The following is a 25,644-nucleotide window of genomic DNA, read 5'->3' on the forward strand; positions in this document are numbered from 1 at the left end:
GTGGTATGTTACCTGGGAATAGAAAAAAAAGCCAGTATAGGATTTTTGTCTATCTTTTTCTCCTTTTTAAAAATTTGAAACTTTGATTATAGGTTACTTTTTAATGATTTGAACAACATCTTCATCAATTAAAACATGATCCTTTCCTACTCTCTGAGGATTATGTCTAACAGACTGTCCCCAAACAAGAGCATATTTCATCTGTGGAAGCAATTGCTTATGTATTCTCTTACAAAAATCTGCTATAGTAGACTTATCACGTTTTAAAATAACTGGAGCAGCATAATCTGGAATCTGACCTTTAGGCTTAGTATAAATCCTGATAAGATCCAAATATTGCCATATCTTCTCAATAAGACCATCGAGGTTCCACTCATGATGAGCAGATACTGGAACATAATGTGGGCATTGTGAAAGTACATCCAATTCCTCAATAGTGATTTGATCAATTTTATTAAGAATGTAAATACATGGCAAATATATACGGTTACCTTCAATGATATCAATAATATCGTCAGCTGTAGCATCACAACGGATAACAAAGTTAGCATTATTGATTCTATACTCAGAACAAATCGACTTAATAGTTTCCTCATCAATATTCTTTAACTGTACAGTAGAAGTAATTGTAATACCTCCTCTATCTTTTCTAGTGAAGGATATATTCGGAGGTTGTTTGTTTAACCTAATTCCAAAACCTTCCAGTTCTCTCTCTATTATCCTCTTATGTGTCAAAGGTTTTAAAGCATCCAATACAATGAGAATTAAGCTGCAAGTTCTGCCTACACCAATAACTTGACGACCTCTACCTTTACCATCCTTAGCTCCCTCAATAATTCCTGGCAAATCCAAAAGTTGAATTTTAGCTCCTTTATAGTTAAATACACCAGGAACACATGTAAGAGTAGTAAATTCATAAGCTGCTACTTCACTAAAAGTACCAGTTAATTTATTTAATAGTGTCGATTTACCTACAGAAGGAAAACCAATAAGACCCACTCTTGCCTCTCCTGTTTTGCTGACATCCCAACCCTCATTTCCTCCACCACCACCTCCTCTTCCGTCACCTCCACTGATTACCTGTGCTCTTAACTTTGCAAGTTTTGCCTTTAATAAACCCAGATGAAAATTAGTTGCCTTGTTTTTCTGGGTTCTGGCCATCTCAGCCTCAATCTCGGCAATCTTTTGCAGTAAACTCATTTCTAACCACAAAGAACCACTCCAACTATTATTCTTATAATTTTGATTACTTTTCCCTTTATTTTTACTCTTTTTGAATTTATTTTTTTTGTCTAATTGTCAATAACAAACCACAACTTTTGGCGCCAACAAGTAACACTATAGGTAAATTGTTAATATATAAGGTAGTTTTATGGTGGGAATAAAAGACAAATAAAATGAAGATTTAGATAGGTGGTTATAAATTACATGTATTTTAGAATATATTTCAAATATAAATGAATTTCATTATTTAATTATAGTAAAAGGTAGTATTAACTAAACGTTGGAACGTTGAAATCTAATACAAAATAGGAAAGTAGGACGACTAATATTTGTATAGTGACTGAAATGATGAGAATCCCAAAGATTGAGCTCTAATGGATATTAAAGTAAGTTAAGATTTTGTTTTTTATTTAGGTAAAAAGAAATTACTGATAATTTTTGTTCACGATAGTTTAAGTGATATACCTGTAATAAGTTTAACTTACACTAAATTTGGAGTGAAGATTTGTCGCTTTAGCTTGGCATAATTCTAATCATGTATATTTAAGTTAAACTGTACTATATAAATTTAATTAAGTTTCTTTAAATCTTTAACTTACCATATGTTAGTTCTTTAATAATTCTGTCTGATTTCTTCTTCCCATTCCCATTTTGGTTATTTAAATGAATATCTGAACTAATTTTAATTTCATCCATTTGTAGCCATGAAACAGGAGATAGTAATGAAATAATACTTTCTTGATGGTTAGATTCACTTAAATCTCCGTTAGCCATCTTTTAAATTACAATGAATTAATTTTTGTTTTTTTTTAATGAAATAGCTTAATTAAATCTTACTTTATCCATGTTATTACTTTCACTTGTCATTAAAAAAAGTAATTAAAATGTTTGATTTTCTCTATTTATAGAAATGAATACAATTTAAAGCCTGAATTTCTTTAATTTTTTTCCCAAAAATATTTTTAATTTTATTTGTTTAAAATATCAACATTTTTTAATTCGTTTAAATTAATACCGGTACTTAAATGACTAAATTACGTGTAAAATTAGTATTTCATGCATGTATGCATGCTTGCATGCACAAGAGTGAATATTTAATTGAAAAGAAAAAATTATTAATATAATTCAAATTTACGAATTAAATTAAATGTTTAATGAAGTTCTCAATTTTTTGATCTTACGAACATACTATTATACACCTCTTTTCTTATAATTTAAGACCATGATATTAAACCAATTGAGGTTTAGGTAAAAAAAAACATGAGTTAAAAAGACAGTTAATAGGTTTATAATTATGTTAATGAAGTCAATTTCAAATACTATCATTAGAGTATAAATCAATGGGAGAGAATTTTGATAAAATTTTAGGAAACTTTCTATCTGATCCATAATTTGGGCAATTCTAAAAACTTAAACTATTCTCTACAATGTGGGATTTTGCGTAAATATAGGAACTATGGTAAAAGGAATTGTTGAAAGAATTGAGAATGAAAATTTTTGTATTTTTAGAAATTAATAATTATATAGCAAACAGAAAAAAAATCAGTGGGTGAATGACATTCATTTAATAAAGATACACATTCCCATTCCCATGTAAGATACCCAAACTTATCGATAATTCTGTGAGAAACTTCCAAGGATTGACAATATTCATCTAAATTATAAGTTTCATGGATACTACATAAATTCAAAATTTTAAAAGCTATAACAAAAATTAAGATGATTATTAAAATAAATGATTAATTTTCCTTTATTAACTCAGAAAAGAACATTTAGTTTTTGGTAATTTTCATCATAATTGAATACTTGACACACAATACGTTAAATTATATCATTTATTTAATTCAAAGAGAAAATAGCCTCTCAATTGAAAAATTGGACATTAAAATTTTTAGACTATAAAATATTAAAAATTAGGCGGGCTAATTTTGAAATACCAGTCATTTTGAATATTTCTTATAATTAAATCTAAATAAAATGATATGTTGTGGGGAGAAAGGCCAAAAATTTTCAAATTAATTAATCAGAACAATTTAAGAAAATAGACGATAATTATATTAGAAATAAAAATATTAAATAAGTTTACTAATAACAGAACTTGAAATACTAAGTGCGAGTTTAGGAAATTCATTGGAAAGTTGAGCAAATTTTGGGCTATTAATTAGTACATCTACGTGGAAGGATGCAAAATCGACACAAAATTTTAAAAGTTCGTCAATTTTACAACGATGAGCAATTATAAGAATTTCACAAACATTACCAACTTCCACTAATTGTTTAACTGTTTTTATGCATAAATCTGAAAGAGCTGTCAAATTATAAGAGTCTGCAATAAGTAATACATTACACAAGGTTTGGAGGTCGGTTTCATCCAAATAGGATGTATAAAGAAATCTAATAATAATTTTAAATTCTTTTTTTGGAATGTGTTCAAGATGGATTTCTTTTGAATCTGATTCAGCCATTCCAGTCTTAAACATTGATTTAAAGTATTGACTTTGAGTAACTAATATACATTTGTGTGCATACAAAGTTTCTTTATTCTCAAGAATAAAGACAATATCGCTAAAATCTGGATTGTCAACAAGACTTTCCAAATTTGAAAGCATTGGTAATGAAACATTCTTGCTATGCATTGAACTGGAAAACTTCCTAATATCTAATAAATAAGTATCAGATTTCCAACAATTACCATCGTATCCACCAAATAAAAGACATTTACCGCCTGGAATTGTTGTCAGAGAGTTTCTTTGTCTGGGACTTGGAGAATTCTTTTCAATTATCTTCTCCCAACGTACTGTTGAAGGTAATTCAGAAATATCCAAAATAAACAAATCATTACACCTATTTTTTCCGTCATATCCTCCAAACATTATAGCAGAGACATCATCCAACAAAGCTAAACTGTGACCTTTTCTCGCTGAAGGGCAGACTCCAAAAGTTTTTGGAGTTTGGAATTCCTTTTTTTCTGGGATATATAATGAAACATCACCAATATATTCTTTACCGGTATTTCCACCAAAGAATATTATTCCTTTAGTGGAAGAAATGGCACAATGGCCATTTCTGCATTTTGGAATGTAATTGTCAAATTCTACTTCACTCCAAGTCATCTTTGCAATGTCATAAACCCATAAATCATTAAAACATTGAATCCCATCAAAACCTCCAAAAAGGTATAGCCTTCCAAAAATTCGTGTTAATGAGTGGCATGCTCTAGCAGATGGTTTTTTAAGTTTGTTTGTACTCTTAATACGTTTCCAAGTTCCTAAAAGTTCTTCATTTATTTCTTCTGTATGACTTATTGCATTCAAATTGTCAATATTTGAGTCGTCTATTTCTTTTAATGTAAATTCATACATATCATTCAGCCAAAATTCACCATTGTGTCCTCCATGAATATACAATGAATTTCCATATACAGCTGAAGCATGATTATTTCTATGTTTTGGCCTTTTTTCAGAAGGTATTAGTTTTTGCCAAAACATTACTTCTGAACTTGTGTATAAAACATAAAAGTCATTAAGAGCTTGAAATCCATTCCAACCACCAAATAAAAATAATTTATCTTCTATTATATTACATGTATGTGCAGCTCTTGGAAGTGGGGGCTTACCCCTAAATTCCCCAGTCATCCAGGGAGTTAGTGACATTTTTTCTGCCTATTGATTTTTTTTCATTTATTTTTCTCTTAATATTTTTTTCTGAAGAGTTACCACTAAATTTCTCGAAGTAAAAAAATGTTTTAATTCTATTTTAACTATAATTGACGCAAGAGTTTGTAGAATAAATCGAAATAAGTTACATATCACTGATTACTAATAAATTAAATTTCTTCACAGAAACGACTATTTTTACTAATATCAGTTTTTAATGATTAATATAGAGCAGTTTCCCTTTTTTTTTTATTCAAATTTTGAATCGGGTAAGTTTTTATTAACCAAAAATCTGGAATTTTTATAGAATTTGTAGGATTCCTCAATTATTTTCCCTTTTATTACTTTTATTTATCACAATTTTTTTCTTTTATTTTTTTATTTTTATAATTTCAATATATTATAATATTTTACATGCAAAATGAAGAGTTGGCGCCAGAGCGCAATCTAATATAATATATTTAAAATATAAATAATATATTAAATAATAATAATAATTCAAGTGTGAATATATATATTAATTAAATTTAATATATGAACATAAATGGCCAATAAAGTGAATGCAAGTTTGAATAAATGTACAATGAATTAATAAATAGGAAAATAGTTATAATTAAATTAATTAATTAATATATTTATTTTTTTATATATAATTATTAGTGGGGAAATTATTAATATTTGAAAATAAAATGAGAGTGCGGATAAATTACAGATTAAGACAAGGTTGAATCGAAAAATTAATTATTACTTCTCAAAGTTATAGAAATTACTAAACACATAAGTTTTCAGAAAGTTAAGTAAATAGTTAGGAAAATAGATAAGTATGACGAGAGAGTTCTCTGATAAATTTTTAGAGTTTTTGAATAATACAGGCTCTCCATACCACTCAGTAGATGAAACAATTAAATTACTTAAAAAAAGTGGATTTAAAAAATTGGATGAAAACGAGGAAATTACAAAAGGAGGTAAATATTATATGACTCAGAATTATAGTACTGTTTTAGCATTCAAAGTAGGTGAAGACTTTGATTTAGAAAATGAAAGATGTATGGTGATTATAACAGGTTCACATACTGACAGTCCTTGTTTAAGAATCAGACCAAGTTCCATAACTTGTAATGAAGGTTATACTCAATTGAATGTTTCTACATATGGAGGAGGCCTTTGGCATACTTGGCTTGATAGAGGTTTGGGAATAGCGGGGAAGGTGGTAGATAATGCATGTAATGAATATTTAGTTAAAATTAAAAAACCAATATGTGCAATTCCAAATTTGGCAATACATTTAACCACATCTGAAGAAAGAAATTCGTTTGTTTATGATAAGGAAAAACATTTGCAACCAATTATATCAAAAACTGATACAAATGACAAATATGGAGAACAACTTTTATCTCTTCCACGTAGTTTACTGGAAGAGATATGCAAAGAAATTAACATACAACCTCAGAATGTTTCATCATTTGACCTTTGTTTAATGGATTCAGTAGACTCAAGATATGTTGGAATTAATGAAGAATTTATTGATTCTCCAAGACTGGATAATCTTGGAGGCCTCTTTTCCTGCTTTACAGCTTTGATTGATGCTTCGGAATCTAATAGAAATGATTTATTGGTTTCTGTTGCATTTGATCATGAAGAAGTTGGAAGTGTCTCATTTACAGGAGCTCATTCAGACTTTTTAAAGCAAAGTCTAAAGCTGATTCTAGGTAGTTTGTCAAAATCCAACTTAAATGGGTCTTTATCTAATAGAGATACTGCTAATAAAAATATAGACTTTGAATTCTGCAATATAATGAAAAGATCGATCTTTCTAAGTGTTGATATGGCACATTCAATACATCCAAATTACCCTGAAAGACATCAATCAAAACATAAACCTTTGCCAAATAATGGTATTGTAATCAAAACAAACTTTAATCAAGCTTACACCACAGACTGCACCACTAGAACGTTTTTGAAGACTATTGCAAATAATTTCAATATAAAGACTCAAGATTTTCTAGTAAAAAATAGTTCTCCATGTGGGTCTACTGTAGGACCAATAGTTGCTTCCAATTTAGGAATCCGTACCGCTGATATTGGTGCATGCATGTTGGCCATGCATTCATGCAGGGAGTTTATGTACTACTCTGATATTTATGATATGCAAAATTTTATTAAGGTTTTTTATATTACTTGGTCTAAAATTAAGTTTGAATCAAAGTTACTAGAATAAAGGGTTTTTATTAAAACAAATCCCGAATATGTTAATTTATGATTAGAATACTATTTGATAGAAATGTTTTTTTAAATTATTTTTTCTTTTCTATTTTTTTTTTTTTTTGACTACATAAACTTTTTGCACTTTGCACCATTACATGTATATAGATGACGTGGAATTCCCGCCACTTTTATTGAAATAGTGTTCAGTGTAATAATTAAGACAAATATTAAAAAGTAATTAATATAAATGAAAAAATAAATATAATTAAAAATATCTTTTAAGAGAAGAAAATAATTAACTTGTTTCAAGAAAGAATCTGAGATTCAGGTTAACTTTGATTAAATGTTGTAATATTAATTAAAACAAAAACTACTGTGGTATTTTATTTTTTCAATAAAACTTTTGATCAAGTTTTAATTGATGGGAATTTCGAAAATAAATTCATTTATTAATGAACTTTTATTGATAAGCAAAAATTAGTCATATTTTCACAATTAATTCGACAAGTTTTTATGAATTCATATTTGCCAAGAAATATAATATTAAAGAAATATAAGAATTTAACGCATTCATACAAGAAAGAAAGAGAGTAATTTGAATCTTTTCGCTGTTAAATAAGATTCTTTATTACCTTTTTCCTTCAGCATTAATTCTTAACAGTTCACTGTAGTATTAATCGGAAATATGAACATAAATATGGAATTGGTAAGAGAATTAAAGCTGGAAAATATTCCAATAGACTTGATACTTGATGCTACTTGTAACTCACCTCCTGGTATAAAAAATAAATTAGGTTCAAGAAGAAATGATGATAATCTTGATGAGGATTTGGTGAATCCAAAACTTAGAATATTGGCAGAAGGAGAGGTTTCAAGCAGTTACAACTATAAAAATCAAGTTGAGTTTAGTATAAATAATAATAATGATCAAAATCATAGTACTCTGGAAAATATATCCGAAGTTAGTAATTTAAAGGAAAATAAGGGAATATTTGGATCAAGAGTTAATAGTGACCCTTTGATTAATAATCATGAAACAAACTCAAGTATTTATTCTGAAATTAAAAAAACTAAAACAAATTATGAATCAAGAAAGAAGAGAAATATTCCCAAATTTCATCTTCCAATAAAAAGTTTGAATAATATGATTGATGAGGAAGTAATATTAAAAGAAGATAAATCTTTAGATAATATTGATTTCATTAATAACATGAATTATTCTTTAAAATATGATTTTCCAAATAATAATAAGATATTAAATAATAACTCAGAAAATTATCAAATAAGTGAAAGAGAAGTTAATATATCTAAGAATGATTTTGACTTTGATCATTTACCTATTCATTCAAACAATTTATCAAATTATTTAAATAATCATTATTCTAATAAAGATGAGAATCAATTTAATAAGGATAATATTTTTCAAGAAAGATTATTAAAAAGTTCTACACCTTCTGAAACTGCAAATAATGGAAATATATCTCAAAAGAATTCAAATAACCAATCAGATTCTGCTTTTGAACATTATAAATCCCATTATGGTACTATTACTAGTAAGGATAAATACTTAAAACATGAATCTATGTCAAATTCTAGTATAAGTTCTAGATCAGATTTTGAATTAAACCAAAGAATTACGTCAGTATCTGAAACAAACTCTAAATTTGGTACAGAACATTGTCAGGAATCTATATATGATTCAAAAAATGAATTATACCAGGATAAAAAGAATTCTGAGTTAGTACCAGAAACTAATTTAGCATCTGTAGTTAATGGTCCTAAAGTATACCAAGAAGAAAAAGAAAAAGAAGACTTTAAAAAAGAGAATAACTTAAGTAATCACTTGAATAAATTGATTCCAGTATCATTATTAAAACAAGAAAATAATGAAATAAAGTTGAAGGAAATAAGTAATAAAGAAAGATATTCACAGATATTTAAGGGTGAGGAATTTACGGATATCTTTAATAAGTGTTGGAATGATGCAGGAAAAGAGTTAGGAAAGAGATATGAAGACGATTTATACCAAAATAAGATAGAAGATTTGGATAAGGATTCACATTTGAATCATGTTCCCTTTCAATCAGATCTAATCATGATAAATTCCAAAAGAAAGATTAAAACTACAATACCAACAAAAGCATTAAATACTAATAAAGTTTTCAACTTAAACAGTGACACTGATATGATCAATCCAATGGGTTTATTAAGATATGTTAAGGAACATAATCAAAAAGATGAAGAATTATTTACAAATATGAGATCAATCAAGCAACAAATAGATGATAGAGGAGAGAATATCTTAATTGAAGATATGAGCACAAGAGCATCAACAATGAATAATTTGGCAAGTTTTGAATATAATAATAATGTTACTCGTAATAATACTCGTTCAAATATAGTAATTTCTAGTGAATTAGTTTCTTCAAGTAACAATAGTAATGGTTCATTGGAAGTTTATAATGGCAATATGGGGTCAAACTTAAGTTATCAATTCAAAGAAAGAGGGAGAAGTAATCAAGAGGATTTGGAAACATACATGGATTCAGACTATACAAAAAGTAGGATTAGTATCAACAAAAGAAGCCGTTCAATTAAGGATGACCACTCTTTACAGGAAAGAAGAATATTTGAAAGTAAGACAGACAAAATAACAGATTTAGATCAAATTAGTAATCAAGATTTTGATGTGAATTTGGACCTTGAATCTGGGAATAAGTATGAACATTACATTCAAGAATTCAAAAACAGTAATGTTAATAATAGTGATAATAATAAAAATGATAATAAAAGTGGTTTTGAAGATTTCTTTAAAATAGAAAAGAAGAGTAGGGATGAACATAAGGATAAAAAAGTTGTTAGATTGTATAAAAATGATCAACAATTATCAATACAAAAGTTAAGAGATAATTTAAAGAGTATTGAAACAAGAAGATTTGGAAATATTTCCAATAATTTACTATCAGAGGAAAACATACATAAAACTATATATGAGGAATTTAAAGATGTTAGGAACAAGTTTCCAAAAAAGGAATTTATTGTGGAAATGGTTGATGAAAATAAATATGATTATGGATTTAGTTTGGAAGTAAATCAAACAGAGAAAGTCACTGATGTAGAGATGAAAATAAAAGAATTCCATGCTCCTTTAATTTCATCTTTAGATTTCAATGGAAGAGAAGAGAATTCCAGTAGGAATCACTTGATTGACATTCCAAATTCCAGGTTTGAGGAAATTGAGAATGATATTGAGGTAGAAGATGTTCAAAAGGATGAAAGGAATACCCAGGGGAAGCAGGAATCTGAGCAGGAGAATGAGCAGGAGAGTGAACAGAATGAACAGGAGAATGAACAGGAGAATGAACATGAAAAAAAAGAAAATGAAAGTGAAAATGATCTTAATAGTGAATATGAAAGAACTTCCTCGGAAAATAGGGGTCATTTTAGTACCAGTACAAGATATTATAACAGTTTGGGACTAACTGAGGATTTTATGTTAGTTTTTAAGAATTTCAGTTTAGCAAGAATATTATCTAGTTTCTTTGGGTTTAAGGTTAAAGGTGTGATGAATACAGGATTAGTGGAAAAAATGAAAGTGGAAGAGGAAAATAAGAATCGTCAAAGGAATTGGAAAGAGACAATCATGAGTTATGAGAAATTAGGAGTAATCGTGGAGAAAAGAAATTTAATATTAATTTTTGTTATTTCAGCTAACATTATATTAATTTCATTGGCAAATATAATCATTCCAATAGTTTATAGTATTAAAAATGCATTGTTCCCAATATTAACTGTAAATGCAATAATTAATTTTCTTATATTTTACTTAATTAATGGTACTTTAATTTATGTATTTACCAATAAGATTAAAAAATTCAATAATTCAATTTTAAATGACTACTTTTTACTTTTACAAAGAATTAATCAAATAAGAAAAGAGAGGAGAAAGTTGGAATACGAGGAAGAGCAAGATGAAGATGAAGACGAAGAAGATGAATATGAAAAAGACGAAGAAGAAAAAAGGGATAAACAAGAAGAAGAAGAACTATTAGTAGTAGTAGAAGATGAAAAAGAATTGGTGGAAGAAGAAGTGGAGGAAGACATTATGGAGCATATTTACACTCAATTAATGTATGATTATATTCAAATAATGGAAGATTTGAATATCGAGAGTACTGATAAATATAGAAGATCAATTTGGATATTATTTATTGTAGGGATAATGCAAATGGGTTTGTCATTATTTTTAGATACATTTGTAATTAACCACTACAACTTTAATGGAATATTAGTTAATATTTTTAATATAGTAAATTTGCTAATATCAGCAACATTGAATTTGGTATATATAAATAAAAGAAATGGAAGATGGGATCTGATGGATATATTTAATGAAAACTTACTTTTGATTTTGGATGGGGCTATCCAAGAAAAACAATTGAAATTCTTGACATATTCTTCAAGTATAATGGAACAAATCATCTTTTGGAATTTTATCTTTAACACTAAGGATGATGGTAATATTAATATTAACTGGAGAAATTTTATTTCGAATATATCAACATTAGAGATGGAACAACAAAAATTACATAATATTAAAAATATTAAAAATATGAATATAAATGTATTATGTAGAATACATTTAGAATTAAGTACAATATTAAAATCAACAAATTCTATTAATAATAGCACTAATGAATTATGGCCGTTCTTTTATTTACATTATAACCATACTCAGAAGAAATTAATAATATCTAGCCATAACTCAATTTTATATAGGCAAGAGAATAAACTTAATAGAAAAGAAAATATGAATGGTAACTACTTAATGTCAATTCCTACAAATTTAATTTCCATTGAATCTATTCAATCTACAGTATTTCCATGGATTCTTGTCTATTATAATAACAAAAATCAAAATATCACAAATGTAATTAATAACTTAATAAAACTTAATATTATTAAAAGTTCCCAAACATCATCTCAAACTTCTTCTCCTCCTGATTTAAACGTGAATAAAGTTATAAAAAAAGGTCAAGATAAAAACTTTAATAATATTACTAGTGAATATAATAATATGGATTTTAAGAATCAAATTAAAGAATATATCATAATACTAGAAAATTTACTATTTTCATCAGAAAACGACAGTTTTACACTGAATTCACTAATCCAACCTGCAGAAATTAATAAGAAAAACCAAAAAGCTAGTTTTCAAATATCAAAAGAATTTGAAAACAAATTAAGTCATATTTTTAATAATTATAATTTTATATCATTTTGTAATAATACTGTGTCAAATAATAATGATAATAATAATAATATAGGCGGCAAAGTTATATCAAAAGAGTCCAAATTTTCGCGCCCAAGCGGGAATAAAATATTAAAGTTAAAGGATGATCCAATATATATAATGAATTGCACAATACCAGCAGAATATTTCTTGAGTATGAATGTGGATATAGATTGTAAAGATTTGGTTACAAGAGATAAAGTAGTGAAGTTACAGATAGCATGTTTTTCTTTTGCTGATTTACTGAATATTTATACAGTGATAAGTAGTTAATGTTACACACATATATACATACACACATAATTAATTGCATGCACACGTAAATGGCTAAAAATATAACTAAGGATAAAATAGGGACCCTTTTTTTCTTTGGATATTTATATATATTGTAAGTTTTATATAATTTAGAGTTTTTTTTTTGTGAATAAAAATTAGTAGTAATTAGTGGATTGTAGAAAATGTCCGTCTTTTTTTTTTCTAGTTTAGTTTTTATATTAAGTTATTTATAAATTGAAAATAGTTCTTATTAATACAAGTATAATTATTTGTGTGTGTAGTTTTTGTAATTAACAATTTGGATGTATTAAAAAATATCTTGAAATAAAATAGTATAGAAGTTGGGAAAGAAATGTTGTAATTAATTAAAAAAAAATACTTTTTTCTTGAAAATAAAGCCAATATTCAGTATTTGAAAGGGTAGCTCAAATAGTAATATAAACTATTAAATTGGCCAAAACAAATACTATAAGAAAAAAAGGAGTATACAAGATAATAAAATTAAATGTATAAAAATGGTTAAAAAACATTTTATTTTAAATAATACCAAAATTATTATGAATTTATTTTCATACTTGGAAATCTCTGATTTAGTTAAAATGAGGAACTTAAATTCTTGCAGTAAACTAATTAGTGATCATTTTATTAAAATGAATATTAATAGAGATAAGACAAAATATATAAACATTGAGAGTGAAAATAATGATAGCAGTAGTAATAATAATAATAATAACAATAATAATAATAATAATAATAATAAACAATATGGTATAGGTAAAGTTAATAATTTAAATAATAACATTTCACAATTAAGAATGAAATTTCTTCAACTTTGGAATATTTATTCAAACAAAAATTCAATGGAAAAAGTCAATTACTATGATTTTAACTTATGTTTCTTAATCAAGATATTACTTTACTTGATCTCAAACGTAAAACAGGGACTCAACTTTAGTTCTATCACAACAAATCATTTAAATTCAATATATGATTTAGATCCTTCCTTATCTTCTAATTATAGCCACAAACAAAATCACAATTTTGATCTTGAACATGATCTGGATTTAGATCTTGAACCAGACACAGATTTTTCTAGTAATGAAGGTATTGAAATTAATAATCATGAAAATATACCAATATATATTCAAGAATTTTTTAGAAATGAGGCAATTTGGAAGCTAATAGCAAAACTTTCTGGATACAATCTTTCTAATGCTGAGTTATTAAGTGAGTCAGATGGAATCTTTGAATATTATCTTTGGCCAGAAAAAATAGAAGATCCTAAATATTCTATTATTGATCAAAATATTATAGAAAATGTATTGTTAAGAATTTTAAAGATAAGAAATTTGGATCCGAATATACGAAAGCAAATTTCTATTATTATGAATAAAAACTCCAAAGCTGAATTAACATTTTATAGCAATAGTGGTAATATAATAAATAGGTCCAATATTCACATTATTAAAGATCAATTTATTCAAAATAACAATAATAATAATAATTCTGATTTCTTTAAGGATATTTATCATAATTTGAACATTAGCCATTCATCAGAAAATATATCATCTTCTGTATTAATCAATTCCCAATTATCTTCAATTATTCTGCTTTGGATTGTAAACTTTCTGAAATTACAAAAACAACTTCCATGTCTAAAACAAGTTCCAAAAAGTGGTAAAAACAATTATAATAACAATAACAATAACAATCGTCTCCAAAGTAGAAATAACCAATTTCTTCATAACCATAACTATAATTCTAATAAGATACCTCTTACCTCAAAGTTATCCACATCAAAATTCTCCAGACTAAGTAATATTAATAATATTCATAGCCAAAATCAAAACCAGAATTATAGTCAAAGCCAAAGTCAAATTCAAAATCAAAGCCATAATTTAAACCAATTTTCAAATAGTAATCTTGGAGATATACCAGAAACCTTTGGAAAATTGTGTAATATCATTAATTCACAAGAAAACCTCTTAATTGAACTCAAACAAATATTAAATACCATTAAGTAAAAATGATTTATGTTATAAATAAAGTATCTGAAATAATAGTAATAATGATGATGATTACTATTATTATTAGAATATAAAGTAGATTTTTATTAATTTGAATTTAATATCACTGTAAATTTGTCTCAAAAATAGGAAATATTCTCAATGAATTTGGTAATAACCTTAATGAATAAGTGTTTAACATCTCAAGTATTCTTTGTCTATACCTTGAACTGAATCCCTTGTACATATATCTTACAAAAGCTTGCTTAATAATCTTTATATTAATAAGTAAATAATCTTTTTCTAAAATCTTATAATATAACAATCCTGATGGAATATTTTCTCGAAATTCAACCCTTAGTGATAATTCAGGAAAACCAAAATTTGGATTTGGATTCACATTATTCATTCGAATTTTTCCAATATCTCCCCCAATTAATAGATATGAATTTACTGTCTTTCTGAACTGAATGTCTTTAAATCTAGCTATAAAACTTTTCTTTTGTCCCAAATATTCTTTTTCTGATATATTACCAGATAAAATATCATGAAATATATCAATATTCATATTTATCAAATAATTCCTAAAGTTATTCTGTATTAACTGATGTGAATCAATTAATATATTAATATTACCTATAAATAAATCAATATTTGGATATAATATGATTTGAGGTAATTCATAATATATTAATATGCTCTTTAATATATTCTGATGTACAATACACCATTTACAACCCAAAACTGAATTATCAATTTTATCAGCTCCCAAATCATCATTATTTAATGAACCATCAATTAAATTCATTTTTCCCCAATAATCATTATTAAGCCAATAGTTAGAAAGTTTTTCAATAGATAATAAATCAGTATTTGGTTTACATGCCCTAAATAATCTTTCCACAAATGAATCTTTTAATATATTATTTTTTCCATCTTTGAATGATTCCTCATATAATTCAGTATTCATTAATGATATCAATCCTTCACACTCTTTATTACATACTTGACATGTTTTCTGACAAAAGTGGAATAATTTAAAATGATATGGTAATGCTGGATTAAATGGTAAAGGTGTATCACAATTGATTGAATGATAATGTTTTAATGTATAATCTGCCAGCAAATCTTTGCAATTAAAATTTGAGTTATAATATTCTTTTATTAAATTGTTATAATCAACACATTGGCCAGATACTGTTGAATCATCCATTTTAGAAATAATATTAATAGGTGCTAATGAAATTTCACCAAAGAATGTGATATCAATTGATGACATAGGAATATATACTCCAAAATCTGCAAGTAAAAATGCTAATATTGGCTTCAAATCTGGTATACATGATTGTTTAACATCTGAATAAAATATTTGTGATGTTTCAATATTCCATTTAATTGATTGAGAATAATCCACAAAAATAATTTCACTTGGATGTATTCCTAGTTTACCCTTTTTAATCATTATTGATGAGGGACTTGGGTTGCAATGTATTACTCCTTTATTTAATAACTCTAAATATACTTGAGATATTGCATTATATTGAGATATTAATAAATTAAAAAACCAGCTATTTCTTTTATAATCACCGTTTAACTCTAAATAATCCAAAGTATCAGTTGGTTTTTTTTTTTCATAAGAAATTTCTTCTCCTTTTTCACTTTGCATATGCACTTCTTTAGTATTTAATTTGTTTTTAATATATTCATGTAACTCCTTATATATTATTCCTTTCTTTAATATCATCCTATCTTGAAATTGATGATCATTTTGTACCTTAATATCGTCTATATCTTTATATACTGTCTGATAGAATTCTTGTAAAGATATTCCTTCATAATATCCCATAACTATCCATCCAGTATTTTCCCAATTAGAATCAATCAATTTTGGCATACCTGAAAATTTGGCTTTTTCATACAAATATTGCATAATTTTCCCTTCGTCATCATTAATATCTTCTGATCCCATTAATTTATCTTCAATAATATCAGCTTCAATTTCATTTTGATGATATTCATAATTATTTTCGTATTCATCTAAAGATTGAGAAATTTTCAATGCATGAAATTTTACGGGTTTTTTTAATATTACTTTTTCCATTTTGTAATTTGCCATATACAATAACGAAGAATGAATTCTTATTTCTTTTCCACGCTTCCTACCAATCTTTCTTGGATTTAGTGATACACAATCCGTAAAAGGAGAGTTTTTTAAATCACATGGTGAATAAATATCATTAAGCTCATTTAAAAGATGGTTTCCAGAATGAATAGCGGCCACTTGAGATTCATGAATAAATATGTATAAAAATGAAAATACTAATAATACCAAATTTTTTAAATAGATGTTCACACCATTCATACTATATATTAGCTACAATAAACTTCAATATGTTTAACTTATTCGTCCTCTTTTGTCAATTATAAGTGCGTTTTATGTATTTAATTAATTACTTTTTTTAAAATAAACAAAATAATCCCTTCTTGTTACGAAATATTGTATTGTGTTTGTATAGTCTCTCTAAACTTTTTCCTCAGAAATAATTTTGTATGAATAAGTAATATAAATATGGATTAAAGTTCTGTAAACCAATTTGAATGAACGCTAGAACCTGTTTTGTTTTTATCTTGAAAATAAGAATATAAACCAGATGGCGCCAAAACTCAGATCAACTTATTTGTTTACTCCCTTAATTATATATTCTTTATTTAAAATATTCTTTAACTCCTCTTGTAGGAAAATTATGTTTTCCCTCAGTTTTTGTGTAGATTGTGTATACTTTTGTTGAGATTCACTCAGATCCTGATAATATTGTTTGATCTTACCTTCCATATTCTCGATCAAATTTTGTTGATTTATTATATTGTTAAAGACTGCAAAAATTATTTCAATTTTTTTCTCAATAACAACATATTTATTCCTTCTAAATGTAATTATTTCATAGTTTTCAGATTCGGTTAATTTTCCTATTATTTTACTCACCAAATTGTAATAGTCTATTATTGTTTTATTTTTTATATCAATGTTTGCCTCCAAATTTACTTTTAGTTTGATCTTCCATTCAGTACCAAAATTTTCAATTAAATACCTCTTAAGGAATGATTCAATTTCATAAAGTTCCATTAGTAATTTTCCGAAGAGCTGGCGATTCTCAAATATTTGAATTTGAATTGGTGGTTCTTCTTCTTGAACAATTTCAAAATCTTTATAATTTTCATCATCTACTAAATTAATATCTGAATTATCTATTATTTCTATAGAATATTCATTTTCTTTTCCCCTATCAGTGAAATCAATCTTTTCATCATTTTTTTCTTGATTTCCATTCAACATATTTAAAGTTGGGAAATCTATAATATGTTCTAAAATATACTTATCATTACCAACTAAATTAGTATTTGCTTCTTTAATTAACTCCAAATATAAATTAAATAAATCATTATTTTCTAATAATTTATTAATTTCTTCAAATAGTTCATTTGAGAATTTTTTAAGCTTCAAATCATAATAATTTCGTATTCCATCTGTAATTTTGTCCCTTGGAAAATAACCGGTATCAAATCCAACTCTATATTCATTAATATTTTCAAATCCAAAACTTGATAATTTACTATTAAATAATTCTATATTCCCATCTTTTGTAGCATTTAATTCCAGTATTTTCTTTTTTGTATTTTTTATTTTTGAAACTATTTCTCTTTGTTCCTTTTCTAAATGGTTTAATCCGAACTTTAACATATAATTAGCTTCTTTTATTGCTTCGGGTAAATGTAAATTTTTATCTTGATATCGTTTTTTTATACTCAATAATTCATTAATTAATGTAGATTTATAATTACCAAAAAATGTCTTCATCTCACCCTCTTTGGAGGAAATCAAAAATTCTATAAGCTTAATCAGAAACTTGTAATTCTTATCATCATTTTTACTATTGTTTAAATAAACTCTTACTTCTTCTGCTAATTGATCATTGTTATCAATATTATCCTTCACCAAATTATCTAAATCCTTTTCTATACCTTTTAAAACAATACCCCAATTTCCGGGAATCAGCTTCTTCCCAAGTAAAAAATCATTCAAGTAAGAAAATTGGATTTCCATTTGGCTTTAATAGGTTTTTTTCTCCAAATTTTGTTCCCTCCCCTCACTGTTAATTTCTTTCTAATTATTTTCTGAATAATTAAAAGTTTGTTTTCCAATTTATGTGTTACTAAAACCCTTTATATTTGTATTCTTAATCACCTTCTTATTTAATTAATTTATCGAGTAAAAAAAAGAAAAGAAATGGAATTATTTATTGAAAGTAATGTCAATTATTATTGCGCCATATAAATGTTGGAAATTTTTATTATAAATAAGAATTTTACGCATGTATTTAAATCCCATTTCTTTTCATTATTTAATTAAAATTTCCTCTATTCCACAATTAATTATGATTTCTTTTATTTATTTTAAATTATCAACCTGCTATAATACCAAGATTAAGAATACTCTTCAACTTTTATATTCTTTATTATTTTAATCATTTTATATTTATAAATATGAATATATTTGTTTTATTCATATCTAATTTCTAACTATGCTCGATAATGACTCAAACTAAACGACAATATTCTGATAATAAAACTCATCCACAAAATATTAACTAATATCATTATTACTCATTCTTTCTCTTCTTGATACACAATTTCCTGTTACTCAATTTATTATTAATATGGTTTTTTTTGTCAAAGTGCATGCAAACATGTACTTGGAAAATTATGTTGTCCACATTGAATTCATTTAAAAAGGAACACGTAATTGCATAAATGCCGGTATGGAGTTTGGAAATGCAGACAAATCAATTTATGTAAATAAAAAAATAAATATTGTTAATTTAAATAGACAACTTTCTAGAATATCTAAATAAATAAATTTTTAAATTAAACAAATATATGTGGTATGGAGATTCCAAATATCAATATTTAATATTTGATCAAAAAGAATAAGAGCTTGATTAAATTAAATAAGAATAAAAAAAGAAATTTGAGAGATATGAATTTCAGGTTGAGTTCTGAGATTTAGAGTACTCTTCACAAGTATAGCACTTCATAGTAACTGAATGAATTTCATTATAAATTTCGCCTATAGCTTCGTTGACTAATCTCTGCCTTTCCAAGATTCGTTTACCAGAAAAACAGTCCGAAACAATAATAATATTAAACATGTATCCACAGTTGCAATTACTAACATCTACAACTTCAAGAAGTGTAGGATTCAAAGATTTGAAAATTCTTTCATATATGGTTTCTTGGACGTTCATCGCCAATGTGAAATAATTCTATTATAAGGAAAAATGAATGTTTAAAACTGAGGAGGAAGTCTTGAATGAAATTAAACCAAGTCTTTAAGCTTCAAATTAATAAAAAATGGAATTTTTCTTTCAGTAAAATGAATTTTTTTTTTTTATTATTATTTAGAGAATTTCTTGTAATAAATATTTGTCAAGACAAATCATGCGCCTGAATTAAAAGTTTAAAACAAAAAATAATTTTTAATATATAAAAATAAACAATTTTAAGAAAAACGTAATGGAACAAAATTTATAAATTTACTAATATATTGACATATTTGTACATAAATAATATATACAAATATCGATATTATATTAATTTCAGTGAAAATCTCTAGAAAGAAAACACATCCGTGAAAAGAAACTTATTTTTAAACAAAACACATACACCTGGAAAAATGGATAACACTTCAGAACCTGGAGATAGTATGGAGTATTCATTTTCTGGTAATGAGCTAGATTATGAAGAAGAAGTCAGTTGGATAGAATGGTTTTGTTCACTAAAAAGAAGTGAATTTTTTATTGAGGTAGATGATGAATATATTATGGACGATTTTAACTTGACTGGTTTAAATGAACATGTAATATACTATGATGACGCACTTGATATGATTCTAGATCGTATTGATGATGACTTTAGTGAAGATGAAATCGGAGCAATTGAATCTTCAGCTCAATTACTTTACGGATTAATACACGCAAGATATATATTAACATCTAAAGGAATGCATCTCTTATTTGAAAAATATCAGACACAAAAATATGGTCTTTGTCCAAATGTTTCATGCAATAATTTTCCATTATTACCTATTGGTCTTAGCGATTTACCCAATGTTAATAGTTGTAAAGTTTACTGTGCCACATGTAATGAAGTATACAACCCAAAATCAACAAGACTATCCTCAATAGATGGTGCATTTTTCGGGACAAGTTTTGCTCCACTATTTGCGTTACAATATGGATTAGTCAACTCAAAGAATAAGTCTCCTCAATACTATGTCCCCAGAATATATGGTTTTGCTGTATATAGAAATAAAAGAGACATGCTTGCAGAAGAAGCAGAAGCTGAAATAGAAACAGAAGCTAATGAGTTTAAAAAGGATTTTAATGGTGAATCTAGGCCATTGGTACACAAGAAAAACTCAAGATAATTCACAAAGATAATTAAACATCTATCTGGCTAAATTTCAGCCATATTTTACATTAATCTATATATTCAGGTTATTCAAGTTATATCAAGAAAATTATATTATTTTAAGATATAAATAATAATTCTTCAATTAAAAAAGCGGGATGGTATTTAACATGAGGTTTTTTTTGCGATTTCTGTTTTTACCCTCAAATAATTATTATAGAGAGAAATAACATTACAAATTACTCAAGAAAAACCTTTTTAAGAATCAATTTAATGTACAAGATGGTTATTTAGTGATTGTTTGAAGATATTTTTAAATAGATCCCATTTTTAAAAATACAATAATATTAACTCTAATAATTCAAATCATTTATATTAAGATTGAATATTAAACGGCAAACGAAATTCAACTAAATTCATCCAAATAAAGTTTTAAACTGGGAAAATATTGATTTAAGCCCTATTATATTTTAATTTCAGACATTTTACAGAATCTAAGACTTTATTTTTAAGAATTTATTGTATTATTTCAGTTAATAATTACCGGAATGAGTTCTTTTGGTATATCAAATGGACGGGATGAAGATGATTTAGATCTTCAACGTGCATTAGCAGAATCTCTTCGTGAATATAACAATTTCAACAATAATTCAAGAGTTGTTATTAATACACCAGAGGAAAATAAAAAACAGAGAAAATATGACGATCTTGAATATATTAATAAATCTGTGACTTTTAATGACTTAATAAGCTATTCAAAATCTGTACAGAATGAATTGGTCAATATATTGAGTTTTAATAATAGTAAGAAAAAAAACGACGTCGATTCTCTAATTCAGATACTAACAGGAGAGAAAGCTGGTATAGATAACAGTTCATATGTAAATTATAACGAGATTTATGATTGTTTAAGAGATACAGAATTAAAACCTTTACCAATAGAGAAAATTAATGATTTAGTTGATGTTATTTTTGGGACCAAAGGAAATATATTGGCTCAGGATGAAGACATTAAAAGATGGATAAATCATACAATTGAGTTTATATTTGATTCAGGTCCAAAAATAAAAGATGAGAAAAAAAATGAAAATCATGATAAATCTAATTTTTTAGAAGGGAAGAAATCGATTTTTACTTTTAAAGAGGACTTTACCAGTATGAATTACTGTCTAATTCAACAAGGTGGTGGTCCTTGTGGTATTTTAGCTTCTTTAAATGGGTTTATAGTGAGTCAACTAATATTTAATCCTTTAAGACTTGAAGAGATCAAGGAAAATCAAGTTGAGAACTTGGTTGAGTATTTAAATTCAGTATCAGAGGAGAATTGTTGGCAAGCTTTAATTCAATCAATTTGTATAATTATTTTCCAATCTTGCCCTGAAAGTAAGTATCGTATTATTCAATATAGACAAATTGAAGGAGTTGAATTGCTTCAACAGAATAAAGATCCAAATTTTACAAGGAACTTATTAGTTACTCAAGACAAAAATTTGTATTATTATGTTGAATATGACAATATAATGGATGTTTATCAATTCTATTTTAAACGTTTGAAATCCCGAATATTCTCTAATAAAGGTTCATTATTTTCTATATTACTATCTGTTGTTGGTTCAAGAACTACAGATAAGATCCGGTCGGATATGGATGACTTTATGACACCTTTGGTTGGAATGTTTGGCCATTGTAGCCAAGAACTTGTAAATCTCTTTATTACAGGAAGTGCAGTATCTAATGTTTTTGATGGTATAAAAATTCTGAATGATAATGGAGGAGAAAATGCTGGATCATTATCTTTAAAAGGCATCAATAAGAAATCATTATTGGGTTACTTAACAGAACATGAGGCGCTACAGTATTGTAAAGTTGGATTAAATTACAAATATCCTTTATACCCTATTTGGATTATTGTGAATAAAAATCACTATAAGTGTTCCTTCAGCTTTAACTTTACTGAGTGCATATTAACAGTTTCTCAAGAATTTACTCAGGTTATACAAAAGGCTTTTGAAAAGTTTGATACTGAGAATTCTGGATTTATATTTGATAGTCAATTGGAAAAGTTTCTAAATGAAATTAATTTGGGAGACTATATCTTTGAAGTTCAAAAATTAAGTGAAAATGGGATTATTTTGTGGAATGATTTAAAGAAGAGTATATTAAGTTTTGTGGGAATTGAAAATGAGGTAGACAATAGGCTTAGTGGAAACAAAATTGGAGAGGATTCTTCATTTAGTCAATACAAATTATGGACTTCAGTTTATATATTTGATGCCCAAAAACAAGCTGGGAAGAAATTAATCATTTCCGCAATATTTCCACTAGAAAACTATTCGAGAGTTAAAGATCTTTATCATGAGTTTTCTAGTCATAAAGAAGAGATAATTGGATTTAATCAAAATGATATTAATAAAAGAAAATCTATTGAAGAATTAGATTTAATATCAATTTTGCAAACAAGATGGGGAGGAGAGACTATAATAGAAACACAAATATTGAGTCTATAAGTTAAAGATTTATATATTACGAATTAATAATTTTTAAGCTCGTTTGGAATCGGATTATTTGAAGATAAAAGGATTTTTTTGAGTTCAGGAAATAATCCTGAATCTTCGGGTGTAATGAAAGAAATAGCAACGCCATTTTTGCCTGCTCTCCCGGTTCTTCCAATACGATGAGTATAAGTATCAATGGATTTTGGAAAATCGTAATTAATGACAAGATTAATATTATTAATATCAATTCCACGCCCAGCAACATCAGTAGATACCAGAATATCAAATACTCCATTTTTAAATAAATTGAGACTATTTTCTCTAACTTCCTGCATTTTTCCACCATGTAAAGAAGTTGCCTTAAACCCATGAGATACAATTTCTCTACATACTATATCAACCATCTTTTTTTGGTTAAGAAAAACCATAATTGGTGGTACTGCCAATTCCTTATTATTTAAAGTATTAATTAACGTAGATTTCTTTTTATTTTCACTAATAAAGTTGAGTATTTGTTGAATTGACTTTTTTCCTGTACCGATATCTCCAATAGTAACATTAATTGGTGAATTAAGGTACCGTTTTGCGATGTTTTCAAGTTCTTTTTGCATAGTAGCACTAAACATGTGTGTGGTCCTTTGAATTTCTGTGGGTATTTGGTCCAGAATAAAGTTAAGAGAATCTTGAAATCCCAAATCAATCATTCTATCAGCTTCATCTAATATAACATATGAGCATTGTACCAATACTGTCAATGCTTTTTCGAGGCAATCTTGCATCCTACCCGGAGTAGCAACAATAATCTCCACTCCTTTTCTGAGTAAAAATGCCTGTTGATCAATATTCCTTCCTCCAACAATAGCTAAAGTACGTATTCTTTTTAATTCATTAGCCTTAGATAGTAATTTTTGAGCTTCATCATCAATTTGCAATGCTAGCTCTCGAGCTGGAGCAAGAATAAGTCCATAAGGTCCTTCCTGGCTCGTTTTATAATCAAGAGCAGGCTTATTACCTACATTACAAATTAATGGAATTAGAAATGCAATGGTCTTACCACTCCCAGTTTCTGCAATTCCTATCATATCCCTAAGTTTTAGTCCAATAGGAATACACTGCATTTGAATTGGAGTCGGTTTTTCATACCCAATATTTCTAATTAATTCTTTGTGTATTTGTAAAGCATAGCAATCTTCCCAATTACGTATTGGATTTGGAACATCCTTGCCACGTACATTAATTGAGTAATCTTCTCTAAATATCTTCCAATCTCTCTCAGCCATTTCAAAGTAACCTAAACTCGGCTTTTCATTCAAAAATTCATCGTCTCCTAATTCATGTTTATTATTCTTCTCATTGTCGACTTCTTTTCTCGATATTTTTTTCATGTTTCTTTCATTAAACATTTTCTCCAAATTCAATCTATTCATATACAAGTCATTTGAACCTAATAAAAATGTATCTTCACTGTTACTCCATTCAAACTGTAGTACACCTCTCTGTCTTTTTCTGCTTTTTTCTTCCTCTATATTCCCACCAAAGCCATTACGACTTTCTTTTTCCACGTTCCTCCTACTACCATTCCCATCTTCATCCGAACAAATTTTTTTACCCACTACCGAGTGGTCACTTTCATACCTGTCCAGCCTCTCTAGTCCAGGAATCTTCAGCATTATATTTACATTCCTTGTGATTAAAATTAAATAATTTCTTATTACATTCCATTCACTGAACCCGCCAGCGCCAAAAACATGCAATATTATTGTGGTACCATTTACATTCTAAAGGTGAGTATAATTGATTTTTTGGCGGGAAAAGTTGGGATAAAAAATGCATGTACTGATGCAATCAAATTATTAAAGTAAGAAAAAAAAAATTTTAAATAGAAAAGGAATTAGTTTTAAAATGATTAGACTTTAGATGTTTTAGTTTAAAAATAAGTACATAAATAGAGGTTATTAATATTTAATGTACAAACGATTAGAATAGGATCATTAATCAATTTTCAGGAATTCCACTACTTA

The 25,644-nt window shown here is 26.7% G+C and overlaps 11 protein-coding genes across 11 annotated transcripts; 5 read left to right on the plus strand and 6 right to left on the minus strand.

The window, feature by feature from the left end:
• Positions 1-93: 93 nt before the first annotated feature.
• On the minus strand, positions 94-1,998 carry cubi_01166 (DRG-like OBG family GTPase; the record flags this gene model as incomplete). The annotated part of the gene is made up of 2 exons (XM_029018178.1): positions 94-1,292; positions 1,824-1,998. The coding sequence occupies 2 exons, from the start codon at positions 1,996-1,998 to the stop codon at positions 94-96; spliced, it is 1,374 nt and encodes a 457-aa protein (XP_028875515.1).
• A 1,298-nt stretch (positions 1,999-3,296) lies between these two features.
• On the minus strand, positions 3,297-4,877 carry cubi_01167 (uncharacterized protein; the record flags this gene model as incomplete). The annotated part of the gene is made up of 1 exon (XM_029018179.1): positions 3,297-4,877. The coding sequence occupies one exon, from the start codon at positions 4,875-4,877 to the stop codon at positions 3,297-3,299; it is 1,581 nt and encodes a 526-aa protein (XP_028875516.1).
• An 826-nt stretch (positions 4,878-5,703) lies between these two features.
• cubi_01168 (uncharacterized protein) lies at positions 5,704-7,098 on the plus strand (the record flags this gene model as incomplete). Its single annotated transcript, XM_029018180.1, has 1 exon — positions 5,704-7,098. The coding sequence occupies one exon, from the start codon at positions 5,704-5,706 to the stop codon at positions 7,096-7,098; it is 1,395 nt and encodes a 464-aa protein (XP_028875517.1).
• Positions 7,099-7,770: 672 nt separating this feature from the next.
• Positions 7,771-12,651, plus strand: cubi_01169 (uncharacterized protein; the record flags this gene model as incomplete). Its single annotated transcript, XM_029018181.1, has 1 exon — positions 7,771-12,651. The coding sequence occupies one exon, from the start codon at positions 7,771-7,773 to the stop codon at positions 12,649-12,651; it is 4,881 nt and encodes a 1,626-aa protein (XP_028875518.1).
• A 518-nt stretch (positions 12,652-13,169) lies between these two features.
• On the plus strand, positions 13,170-14,678 carry cubi_01170 (uncharacterized protein; the record flags this gene model as incomplete). Its single annotated transcript, XM_029018182.1, has 1 exon — positions 13,170-14,678. The coding sequence occupies one exon, from the start codon at positions 13,170-13,172 to the stop codon at positions 14,676-14,678; it is 1,509 nt and encodes a 502-aa protein (XP_028875519.1).
• A 106-nt stretch (positions 14,679-14,784) lies between these two features.
• Positions 14,785-17,022, minus strand: cubi_01171 (uncharacterized protein; the record flags this gene model as incomplete). Its single annotated transcript, XM_029018183.1, has 1 exon — positions 14,785-17,022. The coding sequence occupies one exon, from the start codon at positions 17,020-17,022 to the stop codon at positions 14,785-14,787; it is 2,238 nt and encodes a 745-aa protein (XP_028875520.1).
• Positions 17,023-17,334: 312 nt separating this feature from the next.
• cubi_01172 (centrin like EF hand domain-containing protein) lies at positions 17,335-18,762 on the minus strand (the record flags this gene model as incomplete). The annotated part of the gene is made up of 1 exon (XM_029018184.1): positions 17,335-18,762. The coding sequence occupies one exon, from the start codon at positions 18,760-18,762 to the stop codon at positions 17,335-17,337; it is 1,428 nt and encodes a 475-aa protein (XP_028875521.1).
• Positions 18,763-19,702: 940 nt separating this feature from the next.
• Positions 19,703-19,963, minus strand: cubi_01173 (uncharacterized protein; the record flags this gene model as incomplete). The annotated part of the gene is made up of 1 exon (XM_029018185.1): positions 19,703-19,963. The coding sequence occupies one exon, from the start codon at positions 19,961-19,963 to the stop codon at positions 19,703-19,705; it is 261 nt and encodes an 86-aa protein (XP_028875522.1).
• A 428-nt stretch (positions 19,964-20,391) lies between these two features.
• Positions 20,392-21,144, plus strand: cubi_01174 (protein kinase CK2 regulatory subunit CK2B1; the record flags this gene model as incomplete). Its single annotated transcript, XM_029018186.1, has 1 exon — positions 20,392-21,144. One exon carries the CDS (start codon positions 20,392-20,394, stop codon positions 21,142-21,144), a length of 753 nt encoding a protein of 250 aa, XP_028875523.1.
• A 532-nt stretch (positions 21,145-21,676) lies between these two features.
• cubi_01175 (UIM domain- and EF hand domain-containing protein) lies at positions 21,677-23,635 on the plus strand (the record flags this gene model as incomplete). The annotated part of the gene is made up of 1 exon (XM_029018187.1): positions 21,677-23,635. The coding sequence occupies one exon, from the start codon at positions 21,677-21,679 to the stop codon at positions 23,633-23,635; it is 1,959 nt and encodes a 652-aa protein (XP_028875524.1).
• A 23-nt stretch (positions 23,636-23,658) lies between these two features.
• On the minus strand, positions 23,659-25,293 carry cubi_01176 (U5 SNRNP 100 kd protein; the record flags this gene model as incomplete). The annotated part of the gene is made up of 1 exon (XM_029018188.1): positions 23,659-25,293. The coding sequence occupies one exon, from the start codon at positions 25,291-25,293 to the stop codon at positions 23,659-23,661; it is 1,635 nt and encodes a 544-aa protein (XP_028875525.1).
• Positions 25,294-25,644: the final 351 nt, after the last annotated feature.

Source organism: Cryptosporidium ubiquitum (assembly GCF_001865345.1).
Source record: "Cryptosporidium ubiquitum isolate 39726 chromosome Unknown contig_16, whole genome shotgun sequence".
Lineage (NCBI taxonomy): Eukaryota > Apicomplexa > Conoidasida > Eucoccidiorida > Cryptosporidiidae > Cryptosporidium > Cryptosporidium ubiquitum.